The sequence below is a fragment of the Gobio gobio genome (genome assembly GCF_949357685.1).
Source record: "Gobio gobio genome assembly, chromosome: 14".
Classification (NCBI taxonomy): Eukaryota; Metazoa; Chordata; class Actinopteri; order Cypriniformes; family Gobionidae; genus Gobio; species Gobio gobio.
In genome coordinates this window covers 38,395,794-38,411,803 of record NC_137107.1, presented here as the reverse complement: position 1 = coordinate 38,411,803, position 16,010 = coordinate 38,395,794, and the positions used below count along the sequence as shown (strand labels likewise).

The window sequence follows — 16,010 nt, the reverse complement described above, 5'->3', positions numbered from 1 at the left end:
AGTTGAGCTTATGTCTTCTATGTGTTCATTGCAGCTGGGTCTGGGCCATTCCAATCCTGTCAAAGAGCCCACTTTAGTTACAGTTCTACAGGGCAAAAACATCAGGCAGATCTCTGCTGGACGCTGTCATACCTCGGCCTGGACCACACCGGCTCTGTCAACCAGAGCTTCAGGTACACACCCACATGCTTGGAAATAAATCCTTGTATGATGGTTTGGAACCTCATAAGTGAACTTTTTGTGAACGCTCCTCATGGGCAGCAGCCACGTTAATGTCCACTCAAATACACCACAGAACTAGCACTTTTTGGTAGTCAATAATTTCTTGAATAAAAAAAAATAATTACATAGCGCAACATTTTTTCAGCATTGATGATAATAATAAAAAAATGTTTCTTAAGCAAATCAGCATATTAGAATGATTTCTGAAGGATCATGTGTCACTCAAGACTGGAGTGATGATGCTAAAAATTCAGCTTTGCCATCACAAGAATAAATTACATTTTAAAATGTATTTAAACCAACAACCGTTATTTTAAATGTTAATAATTTTTTTAGTCGTTTTTTTTTTATCATTCAGGCAAGTGTTATACATCATTATAATCTGTTAAGTTTCTATATTTTTTTTGTGTACAGTCACAATAAAAACAAAATGTTTTGCTTTTTGCAAAATAAAGAAAACAAACATTATGCGCGATCTGCAGCCTCTCTCTCAAAGATATTCATTCAGGTAGTCTTCAGAAAAGGAACTCTAGCTTAGTGAATACTTGTCTCACAAACATGAGACATATGTCTAAAGAAACATTGAAATGTCAGGTTTTAAACAATGTAAACCAAATCGGAAACAAATATTCTGTATTTATGTAATCTGTTCGAAAAGCGATAGATGTCAGTCACCCGCGAGCTACTTCATTATCCGGTAATGTGGCCACGCCCACACAGAGCGCGCTCTATTGAGATTCAAATACTGACGATCCAGAGTTGACGCCCACACATTAACTCATACAAACACATCTAGTGAAGCGCTATAACGTTACTTCAGCTACATTGTTTTGAGACGCGTTGAACTATAATCCTGGATTTATTCTCCTCATGCAAAGCTGTTCATTTCTGAAAGCAAAGGACTCCGCCGCTGATTGTCAGGTCAGTTTATTCTGTTAGCATCTGTGAATATTAAATGCAAAAAGACAGTTTAAATATGAATCCTGTTGCAACATTAAAGGGATAGTTCACCCAAAAATGAAAATTCTGTCATCATTTACTCACCCTCAAGTTGTTTCAAACCTGTATGAGTTTCTTTGTTCTGCTGAACACAAAATTAGATATTCTGAAGAATGTTTGTAACCAAGCAGAGAGCGCAACCATTTACTACCATTGTAGGGGGAAAAATACTATGGTAGTCAATGGTTTCTCTCTCTGCTTGGTTACAAACATTCTGCAGAATATCTTATTTTGTGTTCAGCCGAATAAAGAAGCTCTTATGCTCTTCTAAATATTTAAACATTATTAAATCAAGATGCATTTACTAGATAAGTACAATTTCAACTAAATAAGAAGAGCATTTTTTGCTCTCTCAGTCAGGTTTGAAGCTCATCCATTATGCAGCTCATTATGCAGGATATTATGTTCTTTTGTCATATCAGGTGTTATCTCATCATTATTCATTAGATATCACGCCTCCTCGCATACTGGCTTTGTGAAGAAAAACTGTCTCACAAATTTTAAATCAGTGTATTGTTTTATGTGAATGAGTAGGCTCAATGATTCTCACATCAGTTTGAAGCAAAAACTCAATGGAAATACACCCTGGAGTCAAAAGTCTTGTGAACACATATCTATTGTGTGTTTTAAGGCCTTCATTTTAAAACAATTATTATTATTATTTTTTTTTAATCATGCATAAACATTTTTCTCTCAAAAATACAAGCATGTACATACATGTTGCTCACATATTATGGTAGCCCAGTTTGTGCTGAATACTGTGTAATTAGACTTTTGCCGTTAATGTGTTTATAAGCAACTGAAAAAAAACACAAATGTAAGAGCATGTCAAAACCTCTAAAGGGCCCCAAAACAGCTCAGACTCCTAGGGGTTAAATATACACACACGTTTGGTGTCAGTAAGATTTTTAATGTTATTAATTAATGTATAATTGTTATGCTTGTCTCCTTATATAATATTCACAAACACCTTGAAAAATCCCAGGTTTTTATTGGTGAAAATTTATGGAAATCCTGTAATTTAAACAATTCAGATATGCAACATTTTTCTGCTGAATTCTGCATTAATTCATCTTGGTTGACATCTCCATAGTTTCCGTATCAGTGAACCGTACTGTTCAAGGATGAGTTCCTCAGCAGTTGGATGTGAGATTTGTTTTTGCATCTCATGTCAACAACTCTGACTCTGTATTTTGCAGGTTGTTCAGGGATACAGCTGGGTTTGCCCCAGTCCGTGCCCCCGCAGTATAACGCCCTTAAAGACTGCAGCCCTGAAGTGCTAAACACCCGTCTCCGAGTGCTCTACCACTTCTCTGATCTTATGTACAAGTCCTGGAGGCTTCTGAACCTCGACCCTCGCAGTCAGGTACACATAATCAATAATAAAACATAAACACACTCACACATCAATCACAGAATTGTCTGTCGGTGTTTTACTGGAAAGAAACTGTGCTCTGACTCGCTGCCAGCAACCTTTCATCCTTTTCTAAGCTCAGCTGAATTTGTGGCCAGTGTGAAAGTGTTCCCTCTTATTCCTGTTTTTTACCTCCAGACTAATAGGTCTCTGTCGCTCGATATCCAAGCAAGCGTTTTGTCTGACTGTGTCACTCTCTGGCTGGTTTCCAGGTGAATACTTCTCGCTACAGCTCAGGTACCGCTGCCATCGTACAAGGCCAACTCCGAGGTCTCCTGTCCCCGAAAGTCAACACCCTTCCTCTCGTTCGCACTATCGGCAGAACCATGACCCAAGGAAAGACCTACGGCCCACAGATCACAGTCAAACGGATCTCTACCAGGTGCGAGAATAATTTAATCTAGATGCACAATTAATCAAAATAAAACTGAAATTGTGATATGGCTTAGTGCGATTTATAAAATTGCAAAGGTTAGGATTCATTCAAATAAATATATAGACTGCGTGTTTCAGAGAGCGAAGCGCAGCACTGTGTTCTTACATGCAAGCAGCCTGGTGTTTTTTTTACAGTAAAATATATTTGTAATATTTATTATTTTGTTTAATTGTATTTAATTATATTAATAATAATAATAATAATGGTAATAATATTAATAATTAGTGATTTATATAGACATTCTTATTATTATTTGAACTAAATGTAATATAATATGTTTCATGGAATAATGTTTTTCTCTATTAAGTTATTAGAAAAATATAGATGTATTATTATTAACTATTTATATTTTTATTATTTTACAGTAAGCCAAAACAACTAAAAATCAAGGTATTCCTTCATTTTCCACGTCGTGAAAAACCTAGATATATGCAGTATCATACTTTTAAAGGGTCATTTCTAGACCTGGAAAAGTTATGTAAATAAAAATCTTAGAACTCCATGGGAATTATTATAATGAAAACATTTTTTTCTAGTTTTGCCTAGCTCAGAAATATTGTTTTGGAAGGGGAAAGAAAATAAAAATTATTAGTGCTGTCAATCGATAAAAAAACGATAACTAATTAATCACACTTTTTTTTCTGTGATTTAATTTTAATATTTTTATTTTTATTTTATTCTCGCGCATGCGTCGTGGAGGCACACACGGAAGGCAATAACAAGTTGGATAAGGTGTTATTTTGATTTTTTTTTGCGCACAAAAACTATTGTCGTCGCATCGTAAAATTATTGTAGAGTCACTGTGGTGAGATGGACTTTGTAACGACGTCTTAAGTGCCTTTTCTGGGTCTTGGGAGTATTAATGTACTGAATGCCAATGGAGGCCTATCTGAAGTTTTCTCAGCTATCAGCTTTCAACAAAAATATCTTCATTTGTGTTCCGAATATGAACGGTCTTACGGGTGTCGAACGACATAAGGGTGAGTAATTAATGACAGAATTTTCATTTTTGGGTGAACTAACCCTTTAATGATAGACATTCAACATTACTGTATAATTGAAAACTATATCAATTTCAACATTTATTAGGCTTAAAAAAAAAAACGTATAATTTAAGTGAGTTTAAATCAATCTTCACATAAACCCATTATAATAAATGTCATAATTACCTGTGACCTTTCTACCTGTCTAACAAGTATGAAATATACAGAAATGTAATAATGCCATCAATCAGTCTGCACTGGATAAATAATACATTAAATATAGATTAATCTTTATTAAAGCTCCAATTTTCTCTGTTACCTTTGTTCTTTGGTTTACATGAATGACAGGCATCACAGCAACTGGTTTATTAGGCTGCCGAACATGACGCTGATCTGATGCGCTGTCACGCGCATCTCATTTTCTCAACTCGACAAAAGGGTCATTTTGGCATAATTCGTTCAAGTGCGAAAGAGAACTCGATTCTGGCATGCTGTCTGCGCATAATACTGGCGCATGTCTTTCTGTGCGTTGTGTGTGTTTTTGACAGGACATTCACAGACAGTGCGTTCTCTTTTGTCTTGTCATGCTTCAATGGTTTAAAAGCATTTGCATGAATAAGAGCGTGATCATATAATGTAACGCTCGCCCAAGGATGACAGAAAAAACGGATTCTGCGTTAAATGCGTTACATATTTTGTGTAGAGAATTTATTGACAGAGAGTTGATAGTGTTCGCGTTTTGAGCTACAGATTTGTTTTTGACAAATTCACAGGGGGCGCTCTAGCAAGCCCATTTTCGTGCAGATCGCCAAGCAGGTGGTGAACCTGAACCCTACTGAGCTGCGTCTGCCCTCCAGAGCATGGAAGGTGAAGTTGGTTGGAGAGGGGGCGGATGACGCCGGGGGCGTGTTTGACGACACCATCACTGAGATGTGCCAGGTAACTCCAACTCCAACAACCAGGGGGTCGCTTTTTATTCATGCATTCAAAACCAAATTTTCTTTTCCCAGGAGCTGCAGTCTGGTGTGGTCGACCTTCTTATTCACACTCCTAACAGCACTGCAGATGTTGGTAGTAACACAGACCGGTACGTTTCTAGACACAGATGTGTAAGCAGAATGTAATAAAGTGCTGCAGTGATGTGTTTTTGTAGACCAACCTGGAAGTTTGTACCACCCTGGTTCCCTCGACAAAAACCCAATGAAAATAAGCTCTGTGACCAACAAAAGTTCATGATTCTTATGTTTTGTTCATCATGATAATCTTCACAATTGAACACAACTAGCCTAAATACAATTGACCAAAGTAAATAGTTAAGTGTAAGCTATAAACTAACTACACAGTCGAATAACTTCAACATAACCATCATTAAAGGGATAGTTCACCCAAAAATTACAATTCTGTCATTTTCTCACCCTCAAGTTGTTCCAAACCGGTATTCATTTCTTTCTTCTGCTGAACACCATGGAGTTGATGGGGCCCCATTGACTTCCAAGTCAGTGGGATCCATCAACTGTTTGGTTACCGACATTCTTCAAAATGTGTTCAGAAGAAAGAAATTCATACCGGTTTGGAACAACTTGAGGGTGAGTAAATGATGAAAGAATTTTCATTTTTGGGTGAACTATCCCTTTAAGCTTTAGACAACTCTTTCAGTGGTTCAAACCGGAAGGTTGGTGGTTCAATCCCCGGTTCCACCTGACCAAGTGTCGAGGTGTCCATGAGCAAGACACCCAACCCCAGCTGCTCCCGACGAACGGGATGGTGCCTTGCATGGCTGACACCGCCTTCGATGTATGAATGGGTGAATGTGAGGCAAGATGTAAAGCGCTTTGGATGGCCATGGGTCTGTTGAAAGCACTATATAAATGCAGTCCATTTACCATTTATTTAAAAACACAACGTTCGAAAAGCAGACTAGTGAGTTGATGAGTTTATCTGTTCAGCCCGATGACGTTGTTGTTTTGTACCGACAACCTGGTAAATGGTAAATGGACTGCATTTATATAGCGTTTTTAACAGACCTACGGCCATCCAAAGCGCTTTACATTTGCCTCACATTCACCCATTCATACACTCATTTACACACCGACGGCGGTGTCAGGCATGCAAGGCGCCATCCAGCTCGTCGGGAGCAGCTGGGGTTAGGTGTCTTGCTCATGGACACTTCGGCACTTGGTCAGGTGGAACCGGGGATCGAACCACCAACCTTCCAGTTTGTAGACAACCTACATGAACCACTGAGCCACTGCCGCCCCATTTCTGTCGCCCCACCTCTGTAATCCCATTTAGCCACACATTTAGCCACACATTTAGCCACACAGCTTGAAGGTGCTGTATGTAAGTTTTTCACTTTCCTAAAGAATAAATACCATAATATGTTTGCCGATATTTAGGAATATTTATATTTAGGCTAAATTCAACTACTTGTTTCTCAGAAAAACAATGCTACAGCCATTTGTTTTGGTCTGTGTGAAACCGCACGCCACCAGTTTACCCAATAGTTTTTCGAGATTGCCAGTTGGTGGAAAACACAGAATATTGCAGCAGCAATGGAAGCCAGCAAACAAACCAGGTCAGAGATCGCAGATTCTACCTGACCTAAAAAGCCTCTGCAGCCATCTAAAAATCTCTATGAATGAGAGCATATTAAAATGCGGCTAAATCAACTTACAGTGTTTAAGTTCCTTCTGTTTTCATTGTCAATTGTGCTCACTCCTGATGCGTGTCCTCAAGCTGGCAACCTGTGTGAGCGTCGAGTCTGAGGAAGAGGGGGCGGGGGAAACAAAGATCTCCAATATTTTGAATTTGGACTGCAGTACCTATTTCGGCCACTTGCTGTCAATCCTACATACTGCACCTTTAAACAATTCACTAGGGGTATTAATGGTGTATTTTATGTTGAAGAATGAAGTGTGAAATTATCTTGAGCTTGTGTTCACCACAGACCTTATTTTAGACATTTAACCAAAATCCCATAAAAAAAAAAACCCTGGACGCTGAAACCGGAAGTGCTGGAATGCTTGTTTTGGGGTTTTGGCCTACAAAAATATGTCAACCCTGCAACACTCTATTGGCTCTAAAAAATAGATTGTTTTTCTGCTAACCTCCATCTGGACAGGTTCTTGCTGAACCCAGCAGCAGTCTCGGATGATCACATTGTGCAGTTTCGCTTCTTGGGGATCCTAATGGCGGTGGCCATTCGAACTAAAAAGCCCTTGGACCTGCACCTGGCGCCGTGGGTGTGGAAACAAATGTGCTGCATTCCTCTGGGAGCCGGCGACCTGGAGGAGGTGGACCTGCTCACGTACCGCTCACTTCAGGGCATCTTGCACCTGGACAACAGCGTGATCAATGAAGAGAACTTCACAGTGGTGAGCCATACAGTCCTGACAGACTAGCAGAGATCACCCATTCAGACATCCAACACGTAACGTTGTCCTTTCTCACTGTCTGGTCTTTTTTTCTGGATTTGTAGATGATCCCTCTGGACTCGTTTGTGGCTCACAGTGCTGATGGCACGTTGGTTCCAGTGATTCCTGGTGGACATAATTTCCCCCTGACATTCTCCAACAGGAACGATTATGTGGAGAGAGCCCTGCACTACAGACTACATGAGATGGACAGACAGGTATCTGCCTCTCCTTTGGACGCTTTGGAATTACAGAATTGTTATATTCACTAAACTTTTCAATTAAAGCTACAATTCACCTGAAAATGGATATTCTGCCACTTTAGTTCCAAATGTATGTTTTATTTCTTCCATGAAACACAATAGGAGATTTTAGAATAACTGTACTGCATTATTTGTATACTGCCATCTTGAAAATTAAATATTTTTATTAAAACATAATGTGACATAATTAAAATATTGATTAAAATAATCAGATAATAGTTTTGTTGGGAATTCATTAGGGCTAAACGCCTTTTTTGGGGGGAAATAAGTGATTTTTCTGTCAAAAATGTAAAATGTTTGAAAAAAAATTTGATTTGCTGTGCTTGTTTGTAGGGCTGGACAATTTGGCAAAAAAAATACAAATAATATTGTGATTAATGAAATCAATATAACTGAATAATGAGATCGAATTATTATTTGATGTTATTAAATAAAAATATTAAATAAGAAGTAAAATACAAATATTTGTATTAAATATAGTACAACTGTAAAATGGCAACACTAATATTCTTAAACCACCATTAACGTTAAACCACCAAGCTTTTATTTTGATGTAAAAACTGCAGGATGCCATTAAATGCTTCTCATTACAAATATTATGAAATAATATAATATGACATTTGTATTTAGTCAGAATGCACAATAGCTTTGCAGTGGCTGTCGATGGAGAAACTTTATTAGTCTTTTCATAATGGTGTATTTTTATTGAACAAAAGTGTGCCTACATCTGTGAATCCTCAGTATTTTATTCAATTTTCCTGGAAATGTCTACATTTCCAGTGCACTTTTCTGCTAAAAGGGAATTTGGCAACATTTGGAGTATATTAGCATATCTCCAAGCTAACAGACATTAACTAAGTGCCACAATAACTCAAATATTGATAACGCAATAATCTCTCTATGTGTAGAGGTGAATGAGAACAACAAACTCCACATCAAGTAGTGTTAGTGGCTCTGCAGTATGTAATAATGCCAATAAACTGATCTTGAATGCTAACAGAACATAAGCAGTGGTAATGCAGCACGTGTGCATCTGTGTTTATGTAGGTGGCAGCAGTGAGGGAGGGCATGTCCTCCATCATCCCAGTTCCGTTGCTCTCCCTGCTCACGGCTCGGCAGCTGGAACAGCTGGTGTGCGGCCTGCCCGAGGTCTCTGTGGAGATGCTGAAGAAGGTGGTACGATACCGTGACGTTACCGACAGCCACCAACTCATTGGCTGGCTGTGGCAGAGCCTCGAGGAATTCACCAATGAGGAGAGAGTCCTGTTCCTGCGCTTCGTGTCCGGGCGCTCCAGACTGCCATCCAATCCGGCAGACATTACACAAAAGTTTCAGATCATCAAAGTTGATCGGGTACGGCCACCGCCACATGATTACATTTAAATATTATTTTATTTAAATATTTTATTAAAATATGTATAGTTTGGGGTCAGTAAGATTTTTGATTCTTTTGAAATAAATGTATGCATGCATTTATTGAGACAATTTGGTTTATTTTAATATAATTTAAAATGTAATTTATTTCTGTGAAAAAAAGCTGAATTTTTAGCATCATTACTCTTCTATATGTATGTATAAAACTGGGTAATTTAATATATAAAATAAAAGTATATAATATGATTTTAATATATAATGATGTAATGACAGCAAATGAGACGAGTTTTATTAAATGAAATTAACTTTTGAATATAAAATTTTGTATTATTTAATTAAAATTCACCCAAAAATGAAACATTTGAAATAATTTATTTTTATTTATATTATTATTAATGTTTGTTTATGAAAAGGTGGTCAGTATATTTGGTTAGGGAAATGGTGCGTTCACACCAGATGCGAATGAAGCGAAGAAATCGTGCTATTCGCGCGTAGTTGGACGTTTGAACATTTTGAGTTTACTCGCTTCATTCGCGCGTGAAATTCGCTTCATTCGCGTGTGACATTTACTACATAACAGATGCGAATTCGCGTCATGGGAGGGGCTTCTGCCAGCCGGCTCGTCTCGTTGCAAAATGGCTGACATGGATTGTTTTAAAATACGGAGAATAAGCTCAATTTGCTGACTTTAACTAGCTTTTAGTCTCAATAGGGTGAAATACTGAAATCCCTGATATCACCGTATATATAGCTCAAATTGAGTAAAGAGCATTTTTTACAACTTTCCCGATTGTCCGACCTCCTCACTCACTTAATTTCTTCCAAGCAAGATCCTTTTTATTCCTGTTTCTATAAAGTACGAAGATGTATCGTACAGCTCCGGGTATCCACATATGATTTGTCCTCATTGTTGTTACTACTAGAGCAAGCTCCTGATTGGTTAACATGGCGCGAAAATCCGCCAAAGTTCAGATTTTTCAATTTGCGTCATTCGCGCCGCCTTATTTGCGCGAATCGTGCCGCAGAATGTCTATTCGCGTCTTTGCATTGACTTAACATGTAAACCACTCGGGCGAAACGCTTCATTCGCATCTGGTATGAACGCACCAAATAGGTTAGCATTATTGTAGTATGTTGTGTGCACTTTCCATGCCTAATAGCAGTATTGTGCATTGGGATGAAGCCCAGGTCTTAACTTTCTCTTTATGTTCTCTCAACAGCCTATGAACGGCCTTCCTACGGCCCAGACGTGCTTCTTTCAGCTCCGCCTTCCTCCCTACACAAGCCAGGCCATATTAGCCGAGCGCCTACGCTATTCCATTCACAACTGCCCCTCCATAGACATGGACAACTACATGCTGTCCCGCAACACCGACCCAGCGGACGGCTCTGACACGGAGTACTGATGCGCTGCTCGCAAAAACGGACGCTGTAATGCTACATAGCACAAAAACAACAAACTTAACAATCTCGTAAATAATACATTTCTTCCTCGTACATGCAATAGAATTCTCAGTCATAAAGCCTCACGTACGTACTCTCTGCAGTACCCAGAATGCACTGCAGACGCCAGTTCTTCCACCAGGTCAAAGGGAGAATATTTAAGCAATTCATTTAGTTATTTATTCATTTTTGTATCATATTCGTGTCTCTGAATGTTGCTTCCTAAAAACGAATTTCTAAAAAAATATCACAATACCATTACAAGCTCTGTGCCTGGAATGGTCGCGAGGTTTCTCTTGGCGCTAGCGACAGAAACTGGGGGCGGTTTGTAGGTGAGCACTTGGCAGCTAGCTTCCCGCCCCAGTTTATGCCAAAGGCTTTTAAACTACTGTACTGTACTATACGCGACACCTTCTGACTCAGCGGGAGGGAAAAGTACTGTTAGTCTGGGAAACGAGCCTCGGAGCAATCGCCGTCGGAGCGCTGGGGCGTTCGTATGGAGCTAGCTTGTATCTTAAATGAATGTATACTTGCAAATGCCATGCACGTGTGCACTCAAACCTACTTTTATTTGCCAAATACTGTACTGATGCTGTACATTATATAGGGTTTAATGAATTTTAGCCTTTTTTTGCAACTGTGAAACAGCGTGTGGAGACGTTTGGTGACGTCTGTGCATTCTCACGGAGCGAGAGTGCAGGTTTGTTACGCTATGCTGATTGATCATCAGTGTTATTATGTGTTTTTGGGGCTTGTATGCCTCAGTGCTGGATGTAAAACATATTTTGACTGTTTTTAGTCATGTGGTAAACATGCGTTTGACAGAGGAGAGTCTCTCCTGCTTCTGTATGCGGTGATTACAGTATTGCTAAATTATTATTTTTGTTTTGTTTTCCCCAAAAAATATTTATCTGAGTGAGCTTTTTTGTGTTGTAAGAGAGAAGAATGAGGACTAATGCGGATGTTGCGCTGTTTTGCACTGTATGCATTGAGCTTTAGCATAAGAGGAAAATCTTATTCACTACAGTATTTACAGATTTCAGACTCCTTTATCTAGATATTCTCTCATCCTGAGCCACTACTGATATAAACCTCTTGGCTGAATTGTTTTTATTGAAGTATCCAGAACTAACTTGAACAAACGAAAGATTTCTTTAAGGCTGATTCATTAGGCTGCGATTATTGTGGCATTTTGCGATGCTTAAAATTCAGACTAAGCCATAAAACAAGAATGATCTCCTTAAACTGTATGATATCTTCTGACGATGGCCTCTCAGATGGAAAATGCACTGTACTGTAAATTAAATTTTGTGTACAGACTGTTGTGTCAGCTTGGTAAGTCATTGTAATTTGATTTGTAAATGTTTCTGATTATGCACAGACTAGTTTTTGTTTATGTCTGCCATGATTTTCTGTTCATATTCCAGCTATTCTAGTGCAGTCAGAGTCTCTTATTTCCAAAGACAAGACAAGGGAAAACTTTTCCTCTCTGAATCAGTCTACTCATCCAAAGGATTGGAAGTTGCATGCGAAACATATACAGTACGTAACACTCTCTACACAAGTACAAAAGCATGAACCGTTGGTTGGACTGTTGTTTGATTCACAATTTTGTTCCAGTTCTTTTTAGTCATGCACCGTGACCAGTGTAGACCAATTTTAAATTCTTGAAACAAATGATTCTTATGACCCATTTAAATAACGAATAGACTGCCATTCAAATGTTAAAAATGAAAGAAATTAATATTTTTAGTCAGCAAGGATGCATATATTTATAAAAACAGTACATTCTTGAATATTTGGTTGCATCTGTAGTAATGTATACTGTAAGTACCGTTAAAATGTCTGGGGTCAGTAAGATTACTTTTACATATTATATTGATCAAAAGTGACAGTAAAGACAATTGTAATGTTACAAAATTTCTATTTCTAAAACTTTATTCATCAAAGAATCCTGAAAAAATGGTTGTCACAAAAATATTACAGCACCGCTTTCAACTTTAATAACAATAAGAAATGTTACTTGAGCATAAAATCCGCAGGAACTTTCCCCAGGAACTAGGAACTTTGGGGTGGTACTCGGTGGCTGCGTCCGAAACCTAGGCAGCTGACTCGTTGCCTTGCTGCCTTATCAGACAATGACTCTGCAGGCAGCGTTTTGTGCATGAAGGCACCTCACGAAACTAATTTCAGACAGACTTCTAAGACAGTGTAACCGTTTAATGATCTACAGCAAAATAGAGAGAGCTTTGGTGAGAACTAAACAAATATTTAACTACTACATTGGTAATTTCTCACTAGAAATGACATCAGAAGTGGAAAATGTTGTTAAAAAAAACGTACATTTACACAAACTGACCAGCAAACGCAACTTTCAGACGCCATCTTTTTTCCCCAGCTCAACTGTCACCGAATGGAAAGCACAGGATTGTGGGATATCAAAGGCAGCGAAGGATACAAATATGCTGCCTTCAAAAATCGATCAGATGAAGGTATCTCTGGAGACAGGAAGTGAAGCTTACATTAGATTCGGACGTGCCTTGGTGCCTTCCTGCCTTGAAATGTGTCCTCCGAAGGCAACATTTTCCAGGTTTCGGATGCAGCCCTTGTGTTTCGATCGCAGGAACTAAATGAAGTTCCGGGTAAATATTTCCCCCTCCAAACGGCCCTGCTCGCGAGGTAGTACTTTTTCAAAGTTCAGGAACTTTTGGGGGTGGGACTTGGGCGCTGAACATGCTGATTGGTTGATCTTGCGCAGCATTTTATTTCAACCGGCATTTTTAAAAGTCTTGCGAGGTTCATTCTGCGTTCAGTAAATATCAGTCTTGCTCTTTCTGTCCGATGGCACGCATTGTCTCAGCAATCTCACGGTCAATGTCCGTAATAGCTGATAATAACATACGTTGTCTTATTTTAAATCTAGCTTTACGAGCTTTCAGAATACACTTTAGTGTCAGTGCTCGTCTCTTTTTCGCCGTTTTGTTAATTACCTCTATAGTAAACCAATACATAACCAGCAAAAGCAGCGCTGCTTGCATGTCCTCCATACTTGTTATTGTTACAGACAGTATCGCACAAAAATGATTATTGTCCCTCGCTGACTGGGAGGAACAGTCACGTGCAGTCCTTCATCACCAGACTAATTTGCCTAATCTTCACGGTACTTTAGAAAATAAAAAAAGTTCCTGGTACAAATAGTTCCGGGTAATTTCGGTGGAAATGTGCCTTTAGAATGTCTTTAATATTTAAAAATATCAATATATTATATATTTTTTTATATTATATTTGAAAAGAAAAGGCAGATCTTTTAAATTGTAATATGTCACAATATTACTGTTTTTACTGTATTTTTGATCATATAAATTAAGCCATGGTGGGCATAAGATAAAAATGATGTATATAATATGTGCAATGTGAATATAATCATATAATATTATAATAATAATATTACAGAATAAGCAAAGAGAATTTCTTTCATATGTAAGCAAAATGGAAATTATAACTGACATAAGCTGCGTTTCCACCAAAATTACCTGAAACAATTTGTCTGAACTTTTGGCTCCAGACCTGTTGCTTTCTGCAATTCCATCTCGGTCTAAAGTACCATGAAAATTAGGCAGATTAGGCAACGTAACGGCGAAGTAGGACTGCGTGCGACTTTCCAGCTCCCACTGGATTTCGTCCTCTGCATATAAGCTTAATAAAGCTCATTGTCGATTCATCGGTTGTATTTTTTTAAACTCCTTTGTTGATTCGAATAGCAAACAACTCTTACTGCACGCACAGCATCAGACTTTTAAAAGTGTTGGTTGAAATAAAATGCTGCACAGAGTCAACCAATCAGCATGTTCAGCGCACAAGTCCCACCCCCGAAGGTTCCTGAACTTTAAAAAGGCACTACTTTGCGAGCAGTGACTTTCTGAGGGGGGACGTTTTTACCCGGAACTTCATTTAGACCTTGGTCCTAAACACACCGAGTACCACCCGAAAGTCCCTAGTTCCTGGGGAAAGTTCCTACGACGGAAACGCGGCTATCTGAATCAAAACTAAATCAAATAGAAAGCTTGTGAATTGGAATCAAACTGAATCATGCACTTGCGTATTGTATGTTTTAGCTGTTAGACTAGCTGCAGACATACTTCAAAGTGTAAAACGCTTAGAATATCAGCACTTTCCTCACTCATAGGTTTAACTTTCTTCAAAGAACGTGCAATGAAGCTCAATTGTTTTCTTCCGTTGTTTCACAATAGATAATTAAGTAATGAATATAAGATTTTTTTACAGATTTCATCCTCCCATGGTTTTTTGGACAAATAGTGTTGTAAAAATGCCCCCTGCCACTGACTGTACGCTATATTCAATTAGCAGCAGGGTCTATCGGATGACCTCGCGGAATCAAGCTGAGCTCTGTCTTATCACGCTGCGATAATTCAGCTTATTTTTAGTTTCTTTACTCAATTACAATCCTGTTTTCAGACAAACAAACCATTTATCTCCATCTTTCTTCATATGCATCCCATAACAAAACCTAATCAGATTATGCTAAGTATCGAAGGGGTACAATCAAGCTAAATGTGGTGGAAAATGCGAGCAGAAGGGGCCAAACCGGTCTAAAGTTGCAGACCACCGTTAGCACAAAGAGGGGCGTTCCGTTCCCCTCCGGAGATGCTATCATTTTGATAAATTGTGCATGCCACCCGTCCTCTGAGACAAGAGGAAAGCGATTGTGATAATGAGCATCCTTGACTTGCTCCAATGAATTATGGGAGGAAGTGAAACCCGCCACTGATGACTGAGAGGATCAAAGAGAGCGAGAAAAGAGGAGGGGGAGACACGGATCTCGACTGCTTTGATGTGTTAGAGTGCTTGTGTTCATGCAGGTCTAAAGAGACGGTTGGAGAACCATCCCGAAGAGCCGCAATCATCATCATCTCCGCTGATGATATGGACTTGAGATCTTAACTCGCTGTTGTCTGAAGCTCTTCAGTGTTCAGATCAACAAATTTGGAGGTAGCCAGACTTTTGACTAATAACACACAATCTGGTCCATACAATGCTAGTTCACAATGTTCCAGCAATCTCCAACAGCCCAAATGTGGTGTTTGTTGGGGCAAACCAGCCTTTATTATCGTCAAGAACCACCCACTTAACAAACGTGTCCATCCAAATGGTTTGTTTTTTGTGGTATTTATGGATAGATAAATATCAACAGTGCTATTTTCATAGGAGTGGCCAGGCAGGGGCCAGCAACCAGTTTGGGGTGGCAAAGAAAGTGTACTATAAAGTACTGGACTGTTTTAGTGCCCATACAACACAACTGAATACAAATAATTGTAATTGAGGTAGTGGTCGAGAGAGATAGAGTAATACTGAGTGAATTTGACAATTTTTATTTCGGTTAAGACCAAAGAGCTGTCAAAGGACACCAGAAACAAAATTGTAGACCTGCACCAGGCTGGGAAG

The 16,010-nt window shown here is 38.8% G+C and overlaps 1 protein-coding gene across 12 annotated transcripts in view; it reads left to right on the top strand.

Annotated features, from left to right (window-relative positions):
• LOC307137543 (putative E3 ubiquitin-protein ligase HERC1) overlaps positions 1 to 11,976 on the top strand; it is a 93,852-nt gene extending 81,876 nt beyond the window's left edge. For all 12 annotated transcript variants that reach the window (XM_079835264.1, XM_079835261.1, XM_079835263.1 and 9 more), the window contains 9 exons: positions 35 to 173; positions 2,421 to 2,587; positions 2,848 to 3,017; positions 4,828 to 4,993; positions 5,065 to 5,141; positions 7,176 to 7,428; positions 7,533 to 7,685; positions 8,778 to 9,083; positions 10,325 to 11,976. In XM_079835264.1, the coding sequence (XP_079691390.1) occupies positions 35 to 173; positions 2,421 to 2,587; positions 2,848 to 3,017; positions 4,828 to 4,993; positions 5,065 to 5,141; positions 7,176 to 7,428; positions 7,533 to 7,685; positions 8,778 to 9,083; positions 10,325 to 10,510 (1,617 nt within the window). In that variant the 3' untranslated portion in view covers positions 10,511 to 11,976. The remainder of the gene's footprint in view (positions 1 to 34; positions 174 to 2,420; positions 2,588 to 2,847; positions 3,018 to 4,827; positions 4,994 to 5,064; positions 5,142 to 7,175; positions 7,429 to 7,532; positions 7,686 to 8,777; positions 9,084 to 10,324) is intronic.
• Positions 11,977 to 16,010: the final 4,034 nt, after the last annotated feature.